Source organism: Lytechinus variegatus, chromosome 13 (assembly GCF_018143015.1).
Source record: "Lytechinus variegatus isolate NC3 chromosome 13, Lvar_3.0, whole genome shotgun sequence".
NCBI lineage: Eukaryota > Metazoa > Echinodermata > Echinoidea > Temnopleuroida > Toxopneustidae > Lytechinus > Lytechinus variegatus.
The window spans coordinates 26,955,199-26,982,641 of NC_054752.1; the positions used below are offsets into that span (position 1 = coordinate 26,955,199).

At 37.1% G+C, this 27,443-nt stretch overlaps 1 protein-coding gene across 1 annotated transcript in view; it reads left to right on the forward strand.

Annotated features, from left to right (window-relative positions):
• The window catches only part of LOC121425907 (zinc finger protein 271-like), a 77,254-nt gene that overhangs the window by 10,300 nt on the left and 39,511 nt on the right, over positions 1 to 27,443 (forward strand). Inside the window, exons 2-6 of the mRNA XM_041622014.1 lie at positions 8,861 to 8,912; positions 14,045 to 14,486; positions 17,275 to 17,313; positions 17,679 to 17,717; positions 21,563 to 21,601. Coding sequence (XP_041477948.1) covers positions 14,063 to 14,486; positions 17,275 to 17,313; positions 17,679 to 17,717; positions 21,563 to 21,601 — 541 coding nt within the window. The 5' untranslated portion in view covers positions 8,861 to 8,912; positions 14,045 to 14,062. The remainder of the gene's footprint in view (positions 1 to 8,860; positions 8,913 to 14,044; positions 14,487 to 17,274; positions 17,314 to 17,678; positions 17,718 to 21,562; positions 21,602 to 27,443) is intronic.

Here is a 27,443-nt window from a genome sequence, read left to right on the forward strand (position 1 = left end):
TACTAGTATGGATCCCAGGAAGCCTCTTGATTTTGAGGTCAAAAGGTCAAGGTCACAGTGACATGTTTTCATCTATACCCTTCTGAAGTCCTTGTAAACGTGATAACTTTACCTAACCTAGGGTGCGTTTATGCGCCTCTTTTTTACCCTAGAATCATGATCTGAATCATGATTCAAATCATGATTCTGCAGAATCATGATTGCGTTTAGTCAAAAGTGAAAATAAACGACTTTCAAATCACAAACATGAAACACGGAAAAAGGAGCGTTTGGAAAGACGTTTCTGTAGAATCATGAACGAAAAAGGTCGTATAAACTCAATCGTGATTTGAATCATGATTCTATGACCTCACTGTGTCGGGCTTCTTTTGGTTTGACTCTTGCCAAGCTCAAGGTGCTCTACATCATTGTATGTACATAATTATGTACTATGCATGCATTTGTTGTCATGTTCAAGTTCTTTGTTGGTCATCGCATCAATTGTCCACTACTTTTCTCATTTTTTGGGTCATGTCTTCAACTTCAAGTTTTTTTTTATGCGCACTGGATTGGCCCGAATCTGAGGAGAAACAGCATTGGAATGAAGGTCGTCTAAACGCTAATTCTGTGATATTGTGATTCATGTTTGTGTTTTGAATCATGATTCAAATCAATTGGTTTGTGAAAATAATGAACAGTTTTGGAGGGCCCATTTTTTTTTTATTGCAATGATGCAACATTCGTAATTGCGGCAAGTTCATGGTCTGTTGCAATTGAGCAATAAAGGTCATACATGTAAAAGGGTTGTAAATATGTACATCTTTGACTTCTTTCAATGTTGAATATCATTGGAATAATTATATGCATAGGTATCTGTTTCCATTAATATAAGGAACTGTCGTTAGAAAATCCCATATGGTTAGTAGATTCTACTGGTATGCCAAAACTATAGAAACAATAGGTACTCAATTTGACTCTATTTAAATGCAGGAATACAAATTAAATCAATTGTATTGTTTTTTTTATGCCCTCTACATATGTACATGTACACTCCAAAAATAAAGTGCACAAAAATATTAACTTCAGGAACCTGCATTTCGAGGTGCTGATTTTAGCCCTTAGGGTGCAGAAACGGCATGTAAAGTGCTTAAAATCAGCACCCAGAACTGCATTTGTTACTGTATATGACCTCAAGAAGTAGAAAGGAGAGACTCCGAGCATTGTGACGTGTACAAATATATTCCTTTTACTATTATTATCAAGACTTTTTATGGAAAATATCCATGTGGACGAGTGTGTAATTACTAACTGCATGTTCAACAGCTGGTAAGGCAGAACGCAAATAAGGGTAATACGAAACGCAAGATTGATACTTGATACAACTATGTGCCATGCTTCCATTATTTTTTAATTTATTCCGCTTGCTTCTCAAGGGTCAGTTCTGTTTATCCTGGAAAGAAAACAATGAATTGTCCTGAATTAATGCTTGTGGGCCCTGTCTTACAAAGAGTTACAATTGATCCAATCAATCGTAATTCTATGGAAATACATCGGTGTCATAATTTTTTTCTACAGGAAATTTGCAAAATGTCCTTTGAAAACAAAGGAGATCACACCAAATTGTCATATCTAGATATTTTTTTAAACAAACATGCATTTTATATGTTGGATTTGCTGGCATTCCATAGTTGCGATTGATCGGATCAATCATAACTCTTTGTAAGACGGGCCTCTGGGGTTTGTATAGATTATGATTAGGGAAAGCCTCTTTCACTATTGGCTGTGCAACAGTTTGCAACCATTCTTTTGCACATGATCCCAAAGATCACAGATACCCTTTTTACACAGGATTTTCTTAGCCCCTGACTATCGCTAACCCCGTACTATTCTTAACCCCGTACTATCTTTTTTTTCCTTTTCACACATGCCAAATTGTTATTGCTAACCCCAGATAAGGAATGCTTGCTTTTCACACACAAAACTCGCTAACCCCGGACTAGTGGTACATGTAGCTCATGTAACCTTTAAAGGGGAATCCAGCCTTGGCCATAAAATGTTATGTTGGGAAGGAGAAAAATAAATCAAACAGAATGGTGAAAGTTTGAAAGAAATCGGACAAGCAATAAGAAAGTTATAGCTGCTTTAAAATTGAGATCACTAATACTATGTAGATTTCAAATTGGCAACAGGGTAAGTAAATTATGACAAGGGGCAAGGACAACTTTCCCATAGGCCATGTACTTTATTATCAGGGATTTGTGGTTTTCACCGAAGTACCAATTTCCCTGGGGCGGTAATCTAAATATAATCCAGGTAGTATATCGTTTTATGTCCTTATGAAAGAAAAATATAATTTGAAATAAAACTTTTGGGAAAAATGACATTTTAGCCATAATATGTATTGGAGTACATGGAAGAGTAGTCCTTGCCTTACATCACTGTGCCATCCCATATGCGGCCAATTTGAAGTCTCCATGAATATAGTGATTACCAATATTTACAACTTTTAAAAATTCATAACTTTCTTGTTGTTTGTCCAATATTGTTCAAACTTTCACCTATCAACTTGTCTGATTTTTCTTTTTCTTATAAAAACAAGTTTTAATTTGGGTTGGATTCCCCTTTAAGTACATTTGTCGATCATTCGTAGTACAAGTACTTCACTCGTACACTTTTTACACATGCTGAAATTTCCTTAACCCCGTACTATAGGTGGGGCTTAATTGCCATTTAGCCCCACCTATAGTACTGGTTAAGGTTAGCCCACTTTCGTTTTACACTAGCGATCTTAACCCGTACTATCGCTCTTAGCACTGCAATTGCTGGGATAACCCTGCTTTTTTGCAGGGCCAAATAATCCCGTACTAAAGGTGGGGTTAGCCCACTTTGCAAAAATGCTGTGTAAAAAGAAAGTGGGCTAAGCTTAACCCCGTACTATAGGTGGGGCTAAATGGCAATTTAGCCCCACCTATAGTACAGGGTTAAGGAAATTTTAGCGTGTGTAAAAAGGGTAAGATAGTCCTAAGATCAGATGTGTAAACTGTTTTACATCAAGTATGATGAATACCAAAGCTGCAAACATTGTGATGTAAATTAAAATATGACTTTGTCAAAAGCAAACATGCACATTGCTTAATAATAAATTGGAGGTACAACACCTGTTTGACATGATGTCTATGACATTTTCACATAATTAATGATAATTTGAATAGTGATCTTGCAATCTACAAATTTTATCATTATTCCGATATGGCTATTCCTCTAGCTGATTTCAAGTGGTCCATATTAAGCTTGTTCATTGGTTATTGAGTAATAAAATCATTGAATGAAAATAACATTTAGGTATAGTGAGTGATTGCATTACCGACTGGACTTGTATTACCGAATGCGTGCATCATACGCGTCAGAAAATAAGTTCGTACGCTCAAAACTTTGCAACATCCTTCCAAAGGATGTTGCGAAATATTTCACTTGCGAAGAGGGGTCAGATTGTGAGCTGATATCGGAAAAAGGAAAACGATTTTGGCAAAATTTTTACCTATCTTTGTTTTGTAGGTATTTGTGTATTTTATGAAAGTTGGTGAATTCTTTGAGACTAATATGTATAATATGATTGAATTCATGAAAAGTGTTTGGTTATATGATCCACTACCATACTTCTTTCCATTGAATAGTTTGTCTGGTAAAGTATTTCTTGCTAATTTCAGAACAAAACAAGGTCATCAATCATTATGACATTACTAATGTGTGCAGAGAACTTTTCCATGACATTTGGTCATTACTTGTAAAAAAAAAGCAACCAAGCTCAAGTATAGTCTCTATACCAGACATTGCTGTACATCTAGTCTTTTATTTCTATATTAGTGTCAATTGGAGCATTGTGGCCTAGAGGTTTAGTCATTGGACCTTAAAACGGGGTCGTGAGTTTGAATCCATGCCATGGCACATTTTCCTTGAGCATGCATTACGAAAATTTCCTGTTTGATTCTCGACCGCACTTCGGACTGCAAACTGCGGTCGCATACCCCGTTTTTCGTTTGGAAAATCTCAAACAACATTTCCAACCCCGATAAACCCATCTTGGCCAGGTAATCCCCTTGTCTCAATTTCACCACCACGGGCCAGCTAAACGAGCGTTGAGCCAAGGACGAAATGATAAACAACAGCTGTGCTATTACGTAAGACTTGTCTGCCTGTAGAAGGATCTTCGGAATGAAATTATTGTATTCGATATTAATCACGTTTTCAAAGGCATATTACATTCAGACATCCAATACTAGTCCATTTTCAATTTCGAACGAAGAAAATCGACCTCGAAATAAGGAAAGTAAGCGGAATAAAAATTACGGTATGCTTAGCATGCAAGGACCGCGATGCATCCCATATAGTTTCTGTCCGTCCAGCAAGAAAATATGGGATGCATGCCGTTCACTCGCGCAATGATACAGTCTTAACGAAAGAAAGGAAGGAAGGAAGGAAGAGAGAGAGAGAGAAAGAAAGAAAGAAAGAAAGAGAGAGAGAGAAAGAAAGAAAGAAAGAAAGAAAGAAAGGAAGAAAAAAGTTTCTATCAACGCGTGTATACATGGAACTCCATGCACTCACCAGAACTACACACATTGCAATCCATCGTGTGTGGCCCCCTGCTGTGACCGTTGATGCTGGGGTGTATTATCTTCGGACCGAGGTCAAGAAACAGGTGTTTCTATACTTAAATTTCATGCTTGAGGGCAATAGGGTTTGTAGTACTGGGAGAAGAGATTTGATAAGGGAAACTGTGGTATACTGCTCTTCAAAGCAAGATTTTCGTCATGAAATTGATCCACATTGTGCTGCACTCGACCCAGGTGAGGTGAATGGGTACCCAGTAGGAACTATTTTTTTAATGCTTTTAATAGCCCTGAAATTGCTGCTCAGCTACAGCTGGGGTAGAAATATAACAAGTATTAACTGCAGTTGAGCTTACTTTTATAGTAACAGCACTTTTTACCGTGTTAACACATACCACATAAATATGGTATCAAATTATTCCATAGAAGATAACTCTTACAAGCCATATACACTGTATAATAATTGGTTTGTGACAAATCAAATTTTTCATCAGGATGAAAAATATCTCCTGATTATCCAAGCATTAACATACCAGATTTAAATATGGTATCAAATTATTCTGGAGAAGATACTCTTTCAGTTTCAGGCCATACATGTATATACATGTATGATAATTATGTGTTAATAAAATATTTTTTCCTTAAATTGGGGATTTGTCAGGTGTCAATTTTTTTTACTCACATGGTATGTATGGACATATTATTTTTGTCTCACCTGCGAAGCAAAGTGAGACTATAGGCGCCGCTTTTCCGACGGCGACGGCGGCGGCGGTGGCGGCGGCGGCGGTGGCGTCAACATCAAATCTTAACCTGAGGTTAAGTTTTTGAAATGACATCATAACTTAGAAAGTATATGGACCTAGTTAATAAAACTTGGCCATAAGGTTAATCAAGTATTACTAAACATCCTATTAGAGTTTCATGTCACATGACCAAGGTCAAAGGTCATTTAGGGTCAATGAACTTAGACTATGTTGGAGGAATCAACATCGAAATCTTAACCTGAGGTTAAGTTTTTGAAATGTCATCATAACTTAGAAAATATATGGACCTAGTTCATGAAACTTGGACATAAGGTTAATCAAGTATCAATGAACATCCTGCATGAGTTTCACGTCACATGACCAAGGTCAAAGGTCATTTAGGGTCAATGAACTTTGGACGAATTGGGGATATCTGTTGAATTCCCATCATAACTTTGAAAGTTTATGGATCTGATTCATGAAACTTGGACATAATAGTAATCAAGCATCACTGAACATTTTGTGCAAGTTTCAGGTCTCATGATTAAGGTCAAAGGTCATTTAGGGTCAATGAACTTTGGCCGAATCGGGGGTATCTGTTGAATTACCATCATAACTTTGAAAGTTTATTGGTCTAGTTCGTTAAACTTGGACATTAGAGTAATCAAGTATCACTGAACATCCTGTGCGTGTTTCAGGTCACATGTCCAAGGTCAAAGGTCAATGAACTTTAGCCGAATTGGGTGTATCTGTTGAATTACCATCATAACTTTGAAAGTTTATGGATCTGATTCATGAAACTTGTACATAAGAGTAATCAAGTATCACTGAACATCCTGTTCCAGTTTCAGGTCACATGATCAAAGTCAAAGGTCATGTAAGGTCAATGAACTTTGGCCATGTTGGGGTTTTTTGTTGAATAACCATCATATCTCTGTAAGTTTATTGGTCTAGTTCATAAAAAGAGGACATAAGAGTAACCATGTATCACTGAACATCTTGTGCGAGTTAGAGTAGTATGCAAAGTCAGCACTGCTGCTATATTGAACCGCGTGATGCAGGTGAGACGGCCAGAGGCATTCCACTTGTTATTAATTAATCCCACAAATACTTGTACCTCAAATCACTAATCATCGCTTTTCACCATACATGTAGACAAAACACTGGGGAGTACTAGGAAGCTTCTTAGGTATCAGGCTTAACGAGGTCCCCAGGAATTCATTCATTCATTTAATGGTATTCAATAGACATGTATCGCAGTAAAAACTTTACAGGGGATCAATTAATATAAGAAAATACAGAGACAATTAGAATTATTCACATACATTTGCACAGTAAATTATTGATAAAGATGAATGAATAACAGGAGAATGCATATGATAGATTGATAAAATCATTCAAAATAAAACTTTTAAAAGCACAATAAGTCACTGGTAATTAAAAAAATTTCACTATTTCTAAGCATGTATATATATCAAACATTTAAGGAAATTTCAAATTATTTCAGTTATGATTTATAACATTTGTTTAGCACACATACAAGATTAGGGAGGGCACTGTTTTTAAATCTGTTTGTCTTGTATTTGAATTCTGTATATTTGTTTGCATTTCGAAGAAAATTATTATTTCTTTTAGGAGGTAACCAAGACTGACAAGTTATTTTTTTCAAAACAAATATCAAAAGGACCTAAAGTTGTGGGTTTTTTTGAAAAATTATTTGCTGGTATTCACCCTCGGGCCTCTTTTACATCCAGATACATGTGAGTTAATTAATAAACAATGACCAATTTTGTTGTTGTTTGTTGGAAAGAAATAGAATTGAAACATAGTGTCCAGTGCATTTCAATACTTGCAAAGCATTTTGAACAATTTGTATACAGACCGAAAATTACCATGGACCTTTTGAGGAATCTTATCTTTGAGCAAAGAGACAATTTTTAAAGCAAATACTGTTGTAAGCTGCAGATGTGTACTGTTGATGGACGGAATGGCAATAGACTAAATGAAGGTAGACCATGTGATGAGTGGACGAGTTGGCAATGGATGAATTGGCAATTTACCTTCATGTTTTCGTACTCTTGTTACTGGATCCTGCCTTGCCCTCACGAAATAAAGGGGAATGTTAAAGATATTCCTAAAGTTAGGCCTCAGCTGTTTTACCAAACAGTTACTAAAGTTATATTTTATGGTAAATTGCTGAAATTGTGCAATATTTGTAGATTGGAGAAAACGTCCTTAGGTGGTTTCAGACCGCCTCGAAGTTCGTCAGTTCCAGGTATTCTCTGATCGGGAAATTTACCTCGATCAGAAAATACCAGGTATTTTGGTAATGTGAAAGCAAACTACGCGTAATCTCCCCGAAAGAAAATACCCGCTAATTAGTAGGTACTTGGCGAAATTACGAGAACTTTCGCGGTGATTTTTCCAATGTTGCAGGTATTTTGGCGATGTGAAAGCGAATTACGGGAACTTTTAGCCCAGCGTGTCGTTGGGCGCGGGAGCTGTGGGTGGCTGCTGGGCTAGTGATTTTGAATCTCACGCTTTGCCTGCTTATCAGACCATACTATGCGCATGCTCGTAACTTCAGGAACTTATCCCGAAGGGTATGTTTCGGGGCGGTGTGAATGCAGGAATAATTAATGGGTATTTTTTAGCCAAAAACAGTTCCCGTGATTTAACGGGGATTCTTGTGATCGAGGCGGTTTGAAACCACCTATTGACGATATATGTATCATTATCATGTCATAATTTTTTTCTGCAGGAAATTTGCACAATGTCCTTTGTAAACGAAGAGAAACACAGTGAATTAAAAAAAAATACAATGAATATACATCATAGCTAGAAAATATTTTGAACAAACATGGTATATAATACTTGTTGACGATGCTGGCCATCCTTAGTTGCGATTGATCGGATCAATCGCATCTCTTTAAAAGACGGGGCCTAGAATTTTTCTACACGTGAAAGTTTGCATGGTATGACACCATATTGAAACATATGTGCCTTCTGGAGAGTCTGCTCTCCATATTCACCACCATTGACATTCATTTATCACGTTATTTGTCAGGATCTAAAAGTACATTCATGTGTGCATTGGGCCAAATTATTGAACTGTACATCGAACAGTTTGCCTTTATTGCTATCCAACATTACGCATTGTGGCTCAGTGGTAGAGTGACCGCCTCATGAACGGGAGGTTGTGAGTTCAATCCCAGGCCGAGTCAAACCAAAGACTTAAAAAAGAAAATTGGTGCCTTTTGCCTTCTTGCAATGCACTGTATGACTAGATTGGAGAAGTGTAATAATATTTTTTTTCCTTTTCAAGATTGATAATAACATTATGTTATTCACTTCAGATCAGAAACTACTAGGGGTTTCTACATAACATGGTAATGACATTATGTTATGCAGGGCCCGCTGGTAGAAGAGTTTCTAACTGAAGCGGCTACCATGGGTAATGAAAAAAAATCTTATAATTAATATTATTAATGTTTCAATCTCTTGTTTTATTCTTTTAATTTTATATTTCAGCCTCTCAAAGTAAACTGGGCGACAACACAAGGTTCAAGAAAGGACACTACACGTGAGTATAATAATAATGATGATAATAATTAGACTTATATCATGCCAAATCCACTCTGTAGAGTGCTCAAGGCGCTTTGGGGGAAACTATAAAGGAAATTAAGAAGAATTGTGAAAGAGAAATGTTTTAAGGTATTGTTTGAAAGTTTCAGACGTCAAGCACTGTTTAATGTTTTCAGGGAGGCTATTCCATAACTTGGAGGATGAGTGAAGAAATGATCTTTCTCCCCAGATTTTGGAAACTTTGGGGGTAACAAGAGAACTGGAAGAGGAGGAACGTAAGGATCTTGAAGGGGTATAACCTTTGATCAGTGAAATGAGGTACCGGAGGCCTGGGTTAGTTGGAACATGGGGTAAGTTGAAACATTGTAATTTTCTTTAACGCCTGGAAAATAAATTTATGCAATACTGCCCTCAATTTATTGCTATTAAAGGAGAATGAAACCGTTGATAGCATGTGTGAAAACAGAAAAATCAAAGAAACAGATCAACATCAGTTTGAGAAAAATCGGACAAATAATGAGAAAGTTATGAGCATTTTAATATTGTGATCACTATTGCTATGGAGAAAGCAAATTGGCAATGCGACAAAGATGTGTGATGTCACTTGTGAACAACTCTCCCCATTACTTTAGTATATATTTCACTTGAATTGCCTCTTTTGTCACATCTATCCATAGATCATGTGTTCTTTCTAAATGAGGGCATGTAATACATATTTTTTAAGAATACATCATGGATAAAGAGTTTGTATCATCATAAGAAAAAGCAAAAAGAGACATTTTGAGGGTGTTTTATAGTCCACCATAGGGAAAGTTGTTCATCAGTGACATCACACATCCTTGTCGCATTGCCAATAGGAGGATCTCCATAGCATTAGTGATTGCAATATTCAAACGCTCATAACTTTCTCATTATTTGTCCGATTTTTCTCAAACTTTCTTTACTCTTATTCTTTGATTTTTCTGTTTCTACACAAGCCTATTTGTTCCAAAGGTTTCATTCCCCTTTAATAATACAACAGTATTGATTTATCATTGCAATAAATTGAGGGCAGTATTGCATAAATTTATTTTACAGGCGTTAAAGAAAATTACAATGTTTCAACTTGTATGCCTTTAGCTTTGCTTGACAAAGATGGAATGTGAATCATGCTTCAAATGTCCAAGGAAGAGGTATGCATAAGTCTGCAGTCATTTTTCAAATGACATTATAGCATTATCACATTCCTCAAGTCATTAAAAGGAAATCAAGTCCACCTGAAAGCCATGGCACCTCTTTTTAAACACATTTTATCACTTCAACAGTGAACTATATATAATCTTTTGACCCATTGCTTTTTCAGAAATATAGATATTATAAACCATGTTATATATATTTGAGTATTTTATATGAAATATGCACCGTGGGCATAAAGTATTTGGATAATTCTTCTGATATAATTGGCAATACAACTGGTTGAGTAACAAAAAATGATGAAAAAATGAGAAAAATAATTTTTTCACCAGGTGTATGTAAAGTTCTGACCCCAACTGTATATATACGCAATTCATCTTTCTTCTCGTTCTTTATTTTCAATCTTTGGAAACCTGGCTTTGCTATTAAATCCTTCTTTTTCATTTTTTCCCGACATTTTTCCCTTGCCATTTCAACTAATTTCCCTTTCATGCTAATGTATTAGCACTAAGGGTAGTCAGGTGGCGTAACGAGCTAAAAATTTAGGGGGCTAGATAGTATGGCGTATCAGGCAAAATTTATCACAAATCTGCCAGTGAGCAAGCAAGCAAAAATTTGATTTTCTATTTTGTTAAAATGTCCACTTTTGTAATAGATTTTGACATAAATTGATATCATATTTCACTTTTTATCGTTCCTTTCTATTCCTATATTTTTTTATTGGTAGTAGTTTTGGGGGGCAAGCTTCCCAAGCTCCCCCCCCCCCCCATCTGCGGCCACTCATTTCGGAATGATTTGTTCTTTCTCACATGACTTTCCTTCCTTTTTCCATTTTCCTTTTTTATGTTCTCATATCCCTTATCTTTTCACTTTTCCCTTTCTTTCTTTCTTTCTCCCTCCCTCCCTCCCTTCCTCCCTCCCTTCCTTCTGTCTGTCTTTCTTTTCCTTCCTTCATTCCTTTTCTCTTATCCCGTTTTTATTTTCCGGTGAAATCCACTGGGGATCAAGGGCCAGCCTGCATGCCCCCTGCGGTTTACGCCTCTGCTGTGGATGTAAGCCATGTAATATACACATGATCTTGATCTTCATTATGATTCAAAAGGCACATCCAATATTTTCCAAAGTGGGGGGGGGGCCCAGGGTGAATTTTCTCAAGTATACTTTGACAACTCTCAAGAAGGTTCTCACTATAAAAAAAATTGTCATTTTGTCTCGCGTAAAGTTTGACAAGTTTAAAAAAGGTCACTCAAAATGAAAGTCATTTTGTCCGTGTGATATTCAGCAAGCCCCCCCCCCAAAAAAAAAAATAAATGAGTAAAATAAGAAAAGTGAAAGTCTTGTCCACGTGATATTTGGCAACCCTCCCCCCCCCAAAAAAAAAGGAAAAAAAAACGAAGAAAAAAAGGGTTTTAACTGTAGTAATGATCAAAGGTAATTTTGTCTCGTGCAAAATTTGACAAATAAAAAAAAAGGTTGTCACTAAAAAAATGCAAGCCCCCCCCAAAAAAAAAGAATGAAAAAAAGGTTTAAACTATAATAAGGATCAAAGGTCATTTTGTCCCATAAAATTTGACACAAAAAAAAGGTTGTCACTGAAAAATGATAATAATACAAATAGAGGTATATTTACCCAGGGTAACCACTTTAGTTCCGAAAACTGTTTTCCCAGCGGGCCCTGTTTTTATTACCCTGGCTTTAGCTGGGCTAAAAATGAAGGTCATTTTGTCCCACGTAAAATTTGGCAAGCCCCCCCAAAAAAAAAACGGAAAATGGTTTTTAACTAATAATGATCAAAGGTCATTTTCTCTCGCGTAAAATTTGACAATTTTTTTTAAATGTTGTGACTAAAACAGAAGGTCATTTTTTCCACCGTTACATTTGGCAAGCCCCCAACCCCCATAAAAAGTTTGTCCCTAAAAGTGATGTAAAGAAAGTCATATTGTTAATTTGTTCCCAGTAAAATTTGAAAAGCAAAAAAAAGGCCAAAAAGAGAAAGGAATATAAATGAAATATCCCCATTACAAATAATGCTGTGATTCTCATAAGGGGGGGGGGCACATAACTAGTATGAACAACATTTCATTCCAAAAACTGATGTGAACGTTAGCACGTACAGGAAATGTTTTATATTAAGAAATGGTCATGAAAAAGAAGAAATTGTCACTACAAAAAACAATAGTAACGCGAATTGCGAGGAAATATATTTGGCGTATTATTGATTTGAAACGGGAGGTATTAATACAACAGGATTATATATCTTATCAAACAGTCTATGCTAGCACCAGGAACAATGAAGACATAGGCCCTGAGCAAATAATGTTTCATAAAGTGATGCTTATGTGATATAACATAATATAACATTTATAATGAACAATAATTTCTTCTTTCCCCACTACTTTTCTCTTCCTTTCTCCCTCTTCTCCCTTTCCCCTTTATTTTTGCCAGCTGATTTGGGGGGCATGTGCCCCCCCAATCCCCTATGCCCCCCCATTAGTCCAAAAACAAAATAATGTTCATTGTTCTGAAGGTTCATTAATCCGAAAACGAAATAAGGTTCGTTGTTCCGAAGGTTTGTACTCCAAAAACGAAATGAGGGTTGTTAATCATTACAATTTTGGACTAATGAAACTTCGGAATTACGAACCTCATTTCGTTTTCGGATTAACGAACCTTCGGAATTACGAACCTTACTTTATTTTCTTACTAACGAACCTTGGGAATTATGAACCTCATTTCGTTTTCGGACTTACGAACCTTAGGAATAACAAAGCTTCAGAATTACGAATGTATGCGTTCTTGTGGACACCCGGAGGCAGAAGTGGCACAACCCACTAGCTAGAAATCCACTGTCAGGTTTCTGTGACAAGAACAACTTTTGTGACTGCACTCCTACTAGACCTAGTCCCAGTCCCGTATTAGTGTGAGTGCAGAAGGCTCCTCGAGAGTAAAAATCATGCACTAACACATGCTTATTTTCCATGGAGCCAAGGATTATGCCCCATTCATGTGCATAGGTACCGCAAAAGAACAGTTTCCCCCCCCCAATATTTCCACTTTCCTTAAAATATCTAGATCTAGCCCTAAATCATGTAAATGGAATATAACTTCACTTCCGACATATATACAACATTGATTTAATTTTTAAACAAAAATTTATTAAAAACAATGAAAATATTTGAGAAGACAGGAAAAAACTTGCCGATATATGTCGCCATCTTGCTATCTTTGTTCTTCGCTATAAAGCTACGAGAAGCATATAATAATAAAAATAATAGGCATTTATATAGCGCCATCTATCTAGAAATATTCTATTCCGAGGCGCGTTGTTATTATTATTACCTGGCTTTAGCTCGAGCTGCCTTTCAACGCTCATGCATTCAAGGAATTAATCCTGCCGGGTACCCATTCACCTCACCTGGGTTGAGTGCAGCACAGTGTGGATAAATTTCTTGCTGAAGGAAATTACGCCTTGGCCGGGATTCGAACCACGACCCTCTGTTTCAAAGTCAGAAGACTTATCCACTGGGCCACAACGCTCCACATAGCATATAGAGGATATGCATCTTGTACTTAGCCAATTACTAACTCATCCATGATTCAGCTCAGTAACAGAGAGAAAAAATATATATATTTGGGGGGTAATGCCAATGATTTCAAAGGTCCAATAAACCGGGATTTTTTTTACTTATATTTTTTTGCATTTAAGTATTAATGATTTGATGGATCGGTTTTGACTTCGGTCTAGCAAGACTCATTTCATGTAGAGGTGTACTATTGCCTTGCGTTTGTGTGGGCTTGATAAATTCTTTTATGAATTAGAAACACTATAAAAACTACCAAATGTTATGCATTTTGATCAATGGAAAAAAAAGTATGGAGAACCAAATTATATGAAGTTGGTCTTTCATTTTGACATAAACTGATACCTCAAATTTTATCTGTTTTTTTTTTTGACAGGATACTCAAGATTTCAAAATGACAAAGATTAAACAAGAAGAGGATACAAACATCAGGATTAAGCAAGAAGATGATACAAACATCATTGAGCAAGGAGATGATACAGATTTCAGGATTAAACAAGAAGATACAACTATGATCAGGATTAAACAAGAAGATGATTCAACTATGATCAGGATTAAGCAAGAAGATGATACAAATATGGTCAGGATTAAGCAAGAAGATGCTACATATGTTGTCAGGATCGAACAAGAATATGATACAAATTTGGTGAGGATCGAGGAAAGAGATGCTACACATGTTATCAAGATCAAGCAAGAAGCAGAAGAGGAAGACACAAGCTTCAATGCTTTCACAGATAAAATGGAGGAAAAAGGAGAGGAGGTGATAGGAAATCGTGCTATCAGTGTTGGATCTGGCGGTTTGATGTCAGTTGATGAAGGTACAAAACATTATTACAATCATATGTGTGATGTCATTGTGTGTTTGTAGTGTTAAGTTGATCAAAGCCTTTTTGAAGTGATTTATGATTACTATACATATATTTAGGCTTTTTTACATAGTTTGGAAAAAGTTCCTTACGACATAATAATTAAGACAAGTGCGAAGTGCAAGCAAAAAAATTGTGATTTTCTGACCCATTATGTTGTGTTTCAAAAAGAGTATTTAATTTCCAAAAAGGGAACATTTCATTTTGAAAAAAAGGGAAGTTTTTTATTATAAGAATTTTCTTTATCACGACCAGCAGAATCTGTTAAAAATGACGACCTCCCTAAAGAAATCCCTTTTTCTTCAGGTCACATGTGACCAACACAGTCCAGAGTTCGGAGGATACTATGGATTTGGCCTTGTCGCGCCTCATCCACCGCCGCAGAGATTTCCTTGTGAGCGCTCTATCAGCTGCATTTCTTCTCCGATCATCTTCGAATTTGGCATGAAGATCGAGTATGGTATAGTGTAGCTGCCTATCGATTTAGGTGTGGGCGGAGGTCACATGATAAGGTCAAAGGTAATTTTCAGGTCAACATTAAAGTTTACATGCAAGAGTCTCTTATGACACCTAATTCTGCAACCGTCACTGCAAAAGTCACTTTTCAACCAAACTTGGATGGTAGATGGATTTGGGGTACCTGCATGTTATGCTGCAGTCGGAGGTCACACGGTAAGGTCAAAGGTCATTTTCAAGTCAACATTAAAGTTTACATGCAAGACTCTCTGCAACCATAAGTCACTTTTCAACCACACTTAGATGGTACATGTAGATGGGCTTGGGGGACCTGCATGCTAGGGTCATTGTCGCCATGATAATTGTATTTATTTATTATATCGCAATGATGGATGACGCGGTGCGTTCGGGTGATACATGTGCTCAGCTGCGCAACCCGCCAAGCATCTCTAGTTACATGTACATCACCGTTTTTGTTTGAAATTTTAATAAATTAATTTTTTTTTTAAACAAGCCTTATTTCATTTTCGGACTTACAAACATTATTTTGCATTTCGGACTAACGAAGCTTCAGTTTAACAAACCTTATTTCGTTTACAGATTTACGAACATTCGGATTTATGTATGGTACTTTATTTTGTTTTCAGACTAACAAACCTTCAGATTAACGAGCCTTATTTCATTTTCGTACCAACGAACCTTCGAAATTACAAATCTTATTGTGTTTCGGAATAACGAACCTTTTGAATTACGAGTGTACCCAGAAAACACTGTAGAAATAGAAGGATTTTGATGACTAAACTGCATTCAGGGTTTTGATTTTGTTGTGGGCAACGACATCGTTGCCATGGTAACAAGAGTTTTTGTGGAAATAGCAGAGATGTCCTTATGAGCGTTCTACCAGCTGTGTTTCTTCTCCGATTTTCTTTGAATGTGACATGAAGGTCCATTATGGTAAAGCAAAGCCGCTTATCGATTTTGCTCTGGGCGGAGACATCATTGCCATGGTAACAAGACTTTTGGTGGAATTGCAGAGATGTCCTTGTGAGCGTTCTACCAGCTGCATTTCTTCTCTGATTTTCTTTGAATGTGGCATGAAGGTCCATTATGGTAAGGCAAAGCCGCTTATCGATTTTGCTGTGGGCGGAGACATCGTTGCCATGGTAACAAGACTTGGTGGAATAGCAAAGATGTCCTTGTGAGCGCTCTACCAGCTGCATTTCTTCTCCGATCATCTTCAAATGTGGCATGTTGGTCCATTATGGTAAAGCAAAGCCACTGTGGTAACAAGAGTTTATGTGGACTTGCAGAGATGTCATTGTGAGCTATCTTACAGCTGCATTTCTTCTCCGATCATCTTCAAATGTGGCGTGAAGGTCCATTAACCAAAGCTGCCTATTTAGGTGTGGGCTGAGACATCGTTGCCATGGTAACAAGAGTTTATGTGGACTTGCAGAAATGTCCTTGTGAGCACTCTACCAGCTGCATTTCTTCTCCGATCATCTTCAAATGTGGCATGAAGGTCCATTAACCAAAGCTGCCTATTGATTTTGGTGTGAGCTGAGACTTTGTTGCCATGTTAATAAGAGTTATTGTGGAAATAGCAGAGATTTCCTTGTGAGTGCTCTACTGGCTGCATTTCTTCTCCAATTATCTTCAAATTTGTCATGAAGGTACATTATGGTATAAAGCAAAGCCGCTTATTGATTTTGGAATGGGTGCAGACATGGTTGCCATGGTAACCATATTTTTGTGGAAAATTTGTTAAAACTTCTAACTTCTGCTTTTTTCTAGTTTGTCGTAACAGTTGGCACACAGAAACGATATTAGAAGGTGAAGTGGGGTCTTAGGGTTAGGTTTACAAAATATATGGAGATTACTCTATAATTGTATTCCCCAACAGGTGATACTGGACAATACTTTAGGTTCTGCAGAGTCATATTGTCATCAAATTTGGTACCCACAGGCAAAATGTGGGCAGGGTCATTGTCGCCATGATGATTGTATTGATTTGTCAAATTTCTGTGTGAGCTCTATATATTGCAGTGACGGTTGATGCGGTGGGTTCGGGGGATACATGTGCTCGGCTGCGCGACCCGTCGAGCATCTGTAGTTTATTTTTGTCTCAAAAGTTGCATGAGACTTGAAAGTAACAAGTCAGCGAGTAACGCAGTAAAAAAAATTGTGCAGTAGATTTATCACGAAAATGTCAGTGTTATTAGGGTTAAAATTATATCAAAGCTAAAGTATTGATGATATTTATTTTCTGTTTTTCCACAACCAGGTGATATTGCCGGACAAACACAAGACTCAAAAGAAAAAGGTATGTCTATCATCAGTGGTGATGAATTTCATCTTAATTCAGATTAAGTTTCTAAAGAGAAAAGATAGATCAGAGGAATGTTCCAGAATCAAGTAAATCAAGTAGAGAAGAAGATAGATGTTTAAACTGTAAGAAAGAATTTCCAAATGTGATGGTAAAAATCATATTTTATTAGGTTACATTGCACACTTCAAACTAAAATTTGTTCTTTTCTATATAACATAGGCCTTGTTTCTACAATTCGGGACAAAGATGAAAATAGAGAATACCAGTATTCAAATTATGTAATACATGTATTTTCAAATAAATGAAATATTAAAATCGAAGCATGTTTTGATAGTATTTATTTTCTCTTTTATTACCAGGTGATTCCGTTAAACAAAGGCAAGACTCACAAGGAGAAGGTATGTCAAGTACACATGATGAAAATGAATTTCGAGGAAAGGTGCATCACTGTAAAAAGATTTTCAGCGATGGAAATGATCCAGCTTACAACTTGAGATCACATCGAATAAGGAACAGATGTTTCTGCTGTGAGAAAGAACTTAAAATTGATGCTCAAAGTCATATGAAAGGAAGGCCAAATGAATGTTCATTTTCTTACGAGAAATTTTCTGCAAAAAAGCGTCTGTCTCGTCATCTACCAAAAAAAGGAGAAAAAAATCCACCTACATGTAAATCTTCATGTGAGAGTAGATTTTCTCAGAAGAGAAATCATATCAAAACACACAATTTAGAAAAACCATACAAATGTTCAATATGTATGAAAAGATTTTCTTGGAAGCTTTCTCTGCCCCTCCATCTCAGAACACACACAAGTGAAAAGCCATTTGAATGTTCACACTGTGAGAAAGATTTTGCTCAAAAGAGTAGTCTGAAACTCCATCTCAGGACACACACAGGAGAAAAGCCATATGAATGTTCACACTGTATGAAGAGGTTTGCTCAAAAGAGTGATCTGATACGTCATCTCAGAACACACACAGGTGAAAAGCCATATAAATGTTCACAGTGTATGAAGAGGTTTTCTCAAAGAAGTAGTTTAAAACGCCATCTCAAAACACACACAGGAGAAAAGCCATATGAATGTTCATACTGTAAGAAAAGGTTTGCTCAAACAAGTAGTCTGACACTCCATCTGCGAATACACACAGGAGAAAAGCCGTATGAATGTTCACAGTGTATGAAGAGATTTTCTTTTAAATCCTCCCTGACAGATCATCTGCTCATACACACGGGGGAAAGGCCTTATAAATGTTCACACTGCAACAAGAGATTTACACAGAGAAAACAACTAACTTTTCACCTTAGAACACACACAAAGGAAAAACCATACAAATGTTCAATATGTACGAAAAGATTTTCTTGGAAGCTTTCTTTGACCCTCCATCTCAGGATGCACACAGGCGAAAAGCCATTTGAATGTTCACACTGTGAGAAAAGGTTTACTCAAAAGAGTAATCTGAAACCCCATCTGAGGACGCACACAGGAGAAAAGCCATTTGAGTGTACACACTGTAAGATGGCGTTTTCCCTAAAATGTAATCTTAACCGTCATGTTAAAACCCACACAGGGAAAAAAACGGCATGAATGTCAGTACTGTGACAAGGATTTTTCTGATAGACATTGTCTCATAAGGCATCTGAAAAACATGCAGGAGAAAAGCCATGTCAATAACCTTTCTGTATATATCAAGATTTTATCGATATCTGTCTAGTCCCTATGCAAACATTAATTCATTTGAATGTCAACTCTGTATGAATTGATTTTTATGTGTTTGTAAATATATTTAAATCATTTTTAAGTGTGCAAATCACCCCCCCCCCCTTTGGCCATATAATCTCCCAAAATACCTCAGCCTAGATATGGTTAAAGCTACTGTGACATTTCTGGGAGCAAAGTTGTAAATGAAATCCGAGTCCTGGTGCCATAATGTAAAAGGCAGATGGATTAAAACAAGAAAACTGAAAAATACTGCATGCAAATTGTCCTAACAGGGGTTTTATTTTGATCATCATAACAGGTTTGTAATTGAAAATCTTATGGAAATTGTAATATGATAATGAAAAGAGTGAGATTTGTTTGATCCAGTCCAGTTTGGTGCACCAGTTCTGACAAAATCCACCCGGGGTCTGACAGAACCAGTCAGAGCTAGGTGTGCTTGACCGACCTAGCACCGGCTCACACTGTTCCGATTAGGTCTTCCTTCCTTGATAAATGATGGAAAAAAAAACATGTTGCAAATAATAATAATAGCTGGATTTATAAAGGTTTTTCGCCTGAGGATACAAAGCACTGCTATTGTTACCCCGGCTTTAGCTCGAGCTAACATCACTGGCTAGGTGTGCTTGACTGACCTAGCACGGCCTCACTGTATTCCTATTGGGTCTTCCTTCCTTGAAAAATGATGGAAAAAAACCATGTTGTAAATAATAATAGCTGGATTTATAAAGGTTTTTTGCCTGAGTATACAAAGCGCTGCTATTATTACCCGGCTTTAGCTCGAGCTAACATCACTGGCTAGGTGTGCTTGACTGACCTAGCACCGGCTCACACTGTTCCGATTGGGTCTTCCTTCCTTGAAAAATGATGGAAAAAATGCATGTTGTAAATGTCCTGCAATGGCAATGTGACATGGAATGTTGTGTTTTATTTCATAACGTTTCTAACAAAAATGATACTTTCGTGAGAGAATGACTGGCATGATAGGTGGATGAATCCAAATTTTTATTTCAGAAAATCCAAACAGATTGAGTATTTAAACTTCAAAGTTCAAGGGTCTGTAATACAAACCTTAGCAGTTATCGTCGAACATTTTCCTGACAGTTGATTGCGTTGACTACAACATACAATTAATCGCTAACCTTTGATTCATGGGACCCTGGACGACATACATGTAGGATTTTTTTTTCATTGGAAATCATCAGTTACACTCTATGATCATAATCAACATTGAGTACTGTTACATGCAAATTGTTTTCGCTAGAAGGAGTAGAAAATGATGATACATTTTGGCTTAAAACTCAATCAAATTTTTGATCTGACATAAACTTTAAAAATTTGCATAGCTAGATTTCATAAGTTGGTTTTGCAAGGCTTTTTACAACCGATAATGTCACACCAGTGCATCTGCGACATTATGGCTAGAGCGTCCAACGCATAATGTCGTAGCTTGAACTACTAACGCATAACATTGCAAGTAGTAATGCATAATGTCGCAGCGGTATCTGCTTCAGCACTTGAGTTAAATATAAGACATGAAATGTGTTTTCACTCATTAATTTGCGCAGGCTCTTTCATTTGAACATTATTTTTAAACCATAAATAAAACCAAACCAAACCCAAATGCTGGATCCAGCGCACTCCATTGTGTGAAACATTGCAAAAAATGATCATCCAACGCATAATGTCACAATCGATGCATAATGTCGTAGCTGCGTCATTATAGGTTGTAACAAGGCTTACCATGTATAAAAAGAAAAAGGTATTAATCTCAAAATGTGTAGGTCCCCATCTTATTAAGGTGAATCCCATCTTATCAAGGTGAATACAACATGGAATCAAATGGAAAGGGCATTTTTAGCAGTATTTAGTTTGGGTCAAAAAGTAGGTTAAATCTTTACATGACTTGTCAATTTTTTATAGAATCTGAAATGTAAATTTGACTTGTCCAAATGTATACATACAAACCAAGTTTTATTTGTTATGCAATTATAAAACATCATGAAATGGACCCAGTATTGAGGAAATCAGTTAAAGCAATGGTGCTTGACTTATCTGAAATTTTGATTAATGAGACATTTCTAATGCTGATCTTTATTTAAATTATGTTCATTTCATCCAGGGCCCCCATTGCAAAAAAAAAAGTTACTTTGCCATCCAGTGGTAACTACCATGGTAACGATGCTCAGCAGCCAATCAGAATCAAGGATTTCAGTGAAGTTTACATTGGATGGCAAATTTACCATCATACTAACTTTTATGCAACAGGGACCCTGTTGTTACATTGTACTAATTCATATTGTGACAATGTTGTTCATATTTTTAAAGGTTACATTGCACACTTAAAACTAAAATTCTGTTTTACTATGCCCTTCTATATAACATAGGCCTTGTTTCTTCAATTCAGGACAAAGCTGAAAAACAGAATACCTGTATTCAAATTATGTAATACATGTATGTTTGAATAAATGAAATATCAAAATCGAAGCTTGTTTTGATAGTATTTATTTTCTCTTTTATTACCAGGTGATTCCGTTAAACAAAGGCAAGACTCACAAGGAGAAGGTATGTCAAGTAAACGTGACGAAAATGAATTTGGAGGAAAGGTGAATTGCTGTAAAAAGATTTTCAGCCATAGAAATGATCCTGTTTACAACTTGAGATCACATCGAAAAAAGAACAGATGTTTCTGCTGTCAGAAAGAACTGAAACGTGATGCTCAAAGTCATATGAAAGAAGGGCAAAATGAGTGTACTCTTTCTTACGAGAAATTTTCTGCAAAAAAGCATCTGTCTCTCCATCTTGTCAATTTTTTTTTTTCTCTGAGAGTACATTTTGTCAGAAGAGATTTTCAACAAAACATAATCAAACACACATCAGAGAGGAGTCATATGAATGCTTATGTGAAAAAGGGTTTTCTAAAAAGAAATATTCGCCTCAGCATATCAGAACGCACACAGGAAAAAAGCTGTATGAATGTTCATTATGTAAGAAAACATTTGCTCAAAAGAATAGTCTGACCAATCATATAAAAACACACAATGTAGAAAAACCATACAAATGTTCAATATGTACGAAAAGATTTTCTTGGAACTTTTCTCTGACCCTCCATCTCAGAACACACACGGGAGAAAAGCAGTATGAATGTTCACACTGTATGAAGAAGTTTGCTCAAAAGAGTGATCTGATACGTCATCTCAGAACACACACAGGTGAAAAGCCATTTGAATGTTCACACTGTGAGAAAAGGTTTGCTCAAAAAGGTAGTCTGAAACTCCATCTCAGAACACACACAGGAGAAAAGCCATATGAATGTTCACAGTGTATGAAGAGATTCTCTTTTAAATCCTCCCTGACAGATCACCTGCGAATACACACGGGGGAAAGGCCGTACGAATGTTCACACTGTGACAAGAGATTTACACAGAGAAAACATCTAACTTACCACCTTAGAACACACACAAAGGAAAAACCATACAAATGTCCACAATGTAAGACAATGTTTTCTCGGAAAAGTAGTCTGAAATGCCATGTCAGAACGCACACTGGAGAAAAGCCATATGAATGTCCACACTGTATGCAAAGATTTTCTTATAAAAGGCCTCTTGACTGTCATCTGCGAATACACGCAGGAGAGAGGCTATATAAATGTTCATTCTGTTACAAGGAATTTTCTGAGAAAAGTCATCTGGTTGATCATATTTCAATACATACGGAAGAAAAGCCATATGAATGTCCACTTTGTAAGAGGATGTTTTCTCAACAAAGCAGTCTAACCCTGCATTTCCGAACACACACAGGAATGTCACGAAAAAAGCCATTGGAATGTTCACACTGTTCGGAAAAATTTGCTCAAAAGAGGACTCTTGTTAGTCATTATCAACATTGCCATCAATCCCAAGTTATAAATCCGGTTTTGTCTCAATGAATGATTTTTTCTGGATTCACCCAACACTTGCAGCAATTGCCCCTACCGCCTCCTATCAGTTTGCTCAATTCAGTGCATCCTTCGCCATCAACCCAATCCTCCTGGCTCTCTTCGATTCCTTTTTCTGTCCCCCCTCCCCCTCAAACCACCCTCCTTGAACTCAAAGCCCTCCTTGAAACGTGTCTGTCATCCCTCCCGAGCACGCGCCCATACCAACGTAATACATTCACCTTCACCAACCGTTCCACTGTACTGTAATGTTCTGATTGACATTATCGGACTCATCATCTGTAAAGACATAGTCATGTGATGTCAATGTTGTATGAGAGTAACCAAATGAATGACCATACTGTAATGGCCTGATAGATATTATCTGACTAATCATCAGGAAAGAGATAGTCATGCTAATGTCCATGTAGGAGAAATGCCAGGTGAATTACCATACTTGTCTTGATGGCATCTATTTTTTATTTTATTACCAGGTGATTCCATTAAACAAAGGCAAGACCCACAAGGAGAAGGTATGTCAAGTAAACGTGACGAAAATGAATTTGGAGGAAAGGTGCATCGCTGTAAAAAGATTTTCAGCCAAAGAAATGAACCTGCTTACAACTTGAGATCACATCGAATAGGGAACAGATGTTTCTGCTGTCAGAAAGAACTTAAATGTGATGCTCAAAGTCATATGAAAGGAAGGCCAAATGAATGTTCATTTTCTTACGAGAAATTTTCTACGAAAAACCGTCTGTCTCGCCATCTATCAAAAAACAGAGAAAAAAATCCACCTAAATGTTCATGTGAGAGTGGATTTTCTCAGAAGAGGTTTTCAACAAAACATAATCAAAGACACATCAGAGAGGAGTCATATAAATGCTCATGTGAGAAAGGGTTTTCTAATAAGAAATTTCTGACTCAGCATATCAGAACGCACACAGGAAAAAAGCTGTATGAATGTTCATTATGTAAGAAAACATTTGCTCAAAAGAATAGTCTGACCAATCATATCAAAACACACAATGTAGAAAAACCATTCAAATGTTCAATATGTACAAAAAGATTTTCTTGGAAGCTTTCTCTGACCCTTCATCTCAGAACACACACAGGTGAAAAGCCATTTGAATGTTCACACTGTGAAAAAAGGTTTGCTCGAAAGAGTTCGCTGAAACTCCATCTCAGGACACACACAGGAGAAAAGCCATATGAATGTTCACAGTGTATGAAGAGATTTTCTCTTAAATCCTCCCTAACAGATCATCTGCGAATACACATGGGAGAAAAGCCATTTGAATGTTCACACTGTGAGAAAAGGTTTGCTCAAAAAAGAAGTCTGAACCTCCATCTCAGGACACACACAGGAGAAAAGCCATATGAATGTACACAGTGTAGGAAGAGATTTTCTTTTAAATCCTCCCTGACAGATCATCTGCTCATACACACGGGAGAAAGGCCTTACGAATGTTCACACTGCAACAAGAGATTTACACAGAGGAAACAACTAACTTCTCACCTTAGAACACACACAAAGGAAAAACCATACAAATGTTCAATATGTATGAAAAGATTTTCTTGGAAGATTTCTCTGACCCTCCATCTCAGAACACACACGGGAGAAAAGCAGTATGAATGTTCACACTGTATGAAGAAGTTTGCTCTAAAGAGTGATCTGATACGTCATCTCAGAACACACACAGGTGAAAAGCCATTTGAATGTTCACACTGTGAGAAAAGGTTTGCTCAAAAAGGTAGTCTGAAACTCCATCTCAGAACACACACAGGAGAAAAGCCATATGAATGTTCACAGTGTATGAAGAGATTCTCTTTTAAATCCTCCCTGACAGATCACCTGCGAATACACACGGGGGAAAGGCCGTACGAATGTTCACACTGTGACAAGAGATTTACACAGAGAAAACATCTAACTTACCACCTTAGAACACACACAAAGGAAAAACCATACAAATGTCCACAATGTAAGACAATGTTTTCTCGGAAAAGTAGTCTGAAATGCCATGTCAGAACGCACACTGGAGAAAAGCCATATGAATGTCCACACTGTATGCAAAGATTTTCTTATAAAAGGCCTCTTGACTGTCATCTGCGAATACACGCAGGAGAGAGGCTATATAAATGTTCATTCTGTTACAAGGAATTTTCTGAGAAAAGTCATCTGGTTGATCATATTTCAATACATACGGAAGAAAAGCCATATGAATGTCCACTTTGTAAGAGGATGTTTTCTCAACAAAGCAGTCTAACCCTGCATTTCCGAACACACACAGGAATGTCACGAAAAAAGCCATTGGAATGTTCACACTGTTCGGAAAAATTTGCTCAAAAGAGGACTCTTGTTAGTCATTATCAACATTGCCATCAATCCCAAGTTATAAATCCGGTTTTGTCTCAATGAATGATTTTTTCTGGATTCACCCAACACTTGCAGCAATTGCCCCTACCGCCTCCTATCAGTTTGCTCAATTCAGTGCATCCTTCGCCATCAACCCAATCCTCCTGGCTCTCTTCGATTCCTTTTTCTGTCCCCCCTCCCCCTCAAACCACCCTCCTTGAACTCAAAGCCCTCCTTGAAACGTGTCTGTCATCCCTCCCGAGCACGCGCCCATACCAACGTAATACATTCACCTTCACCAACCGTTCCACTGTACTGTAATGTTCTGATTGACATTATCGGACTCATCATCTGTAAAGACATAGTCATGTGATGTCAATGTTGTATGAGAGTAACCAAATGAATGACCATACTGTAATGGCCTGATAGATATTATCTGACTAATCATCAGGAAAGAGATAGTCATGCTAATGTCCATGTAGGAGAAATGCCAGGTGAATTACCATACTTGTCTTAATGGCATCTATTTTTTATTTTATTACCAGGTGATTCCATTAAACAAAGGCAAGACCCACAAGGAGAAGGTATGTCAAGTAAACGTGACGAAAATGAATTTGGAGGAAAGGTGCATCGCTGTAAAAAGATTTTCAGCCAAAGAAATGAACCTGCTTACAACTTGAGATCACATCGAATAGGGAACAGATGTTTCTGCTGTCAGAAAGAACTTAAATGTGATGCTCAAAGTCATATGAAAGGAAGGCCAAATGAATGTTCATTTTCTTACGAGAAATTTTCTACGAAAAACCGTCTGTCTCGCCATCTATCAAAAAACAGAGAAAAAAATCCACCTAAATGTTCATGTGAGAGTGGATTTTCTCAGGAGAGGTTTTCAACAAAACATAATCAAAGACACATCAGAGAGGAGTCATATAAATGCTCATGTGAGAAAGGGTTTTCTAATAAGAAATTTCTGACTCAGCATATCAGAACGCACACAGGAAAAAAGCTGTATGAATGTTCATTATGTAAGAAAACATTTGCTCAAAAGAATAGTCTGACCAATCATATCAAAACACACAATGTAGAAAAACCATTCAAATGTTCAATATGTACAAAAAGATTTTCTTGGAAGCTTTCTCTGACCCTTCATCTCAGAACACACACAGGTGAAAAGCCATTTGAATGTTCACACTGTGAAAAAAGGTTTGCTCGAAAGAGTTCGCTGAAACTCCATCTCAGGACACACACAGGAGAAAAGCCATATGAATGTTCACAGTGTATGAAGAGATTTTCTCTTAAATCCTCCCTAACAGATCATCTGCGAATACACATGGGAGAAAAGCCATTTGAATGTTCACACTGTGAGAAAAGGTTTGCTCAAAAAAGAAGTCTGAACCTCCATCTCAGGACACACACAGGAGAAAAGCCATATGAATGTACACAGTGTAGGAAGAGATTTTCTTTTAAATCCTCCCTGACAGATCATCTGCTCATACACACGGGAGAAAGGCCTTACGAATGTTCACACTGCAACAAGAGATTTACACAGAGGAAACAACTAACTTCTCACCTTAGAACACACACAAAGGAAAAACCATACAAATGTTCAATATGTATGAAAAGATTTTCTTGGAAGATTTCTCTGACCCTCCATCTCAGAACACACACGGGAGAAAAGCAGTATGAATGTTCACACTGTATGAAGAAGTTTGCTCAAAAGAGTGATCTGATACGTCATCTCAGAACACACACAGGTGAAAAGCCATTTGAATGTTCACACTGTGAGAAAAGGTTTGCTCAAAAAGGTAGTCTGAAACTCCATCTCAGAACACACACAGGAGAAAAGCCATATGAATGTTCACAGTGTATGAAGAGATTCTCTTTTAAATCCTCCCTGACAGATCACCTGCGAATACACACGGGGGAAAGGCCGTACGAATGTTCACACTGTGACAAGAGATTTACACAGAGAAAACATCTAACTTACCACCTTAGAACACACACAAAGGAAAAACCATACAAATGTCCACAATGTAAGACAATGTTTTCTCGGAAAAGTAGTCTGAAATGCCATGTCAGAACGCACACTGGAGAAAAGCCATATGAATGTCCACACTGTATGCAAAGATTTTCTT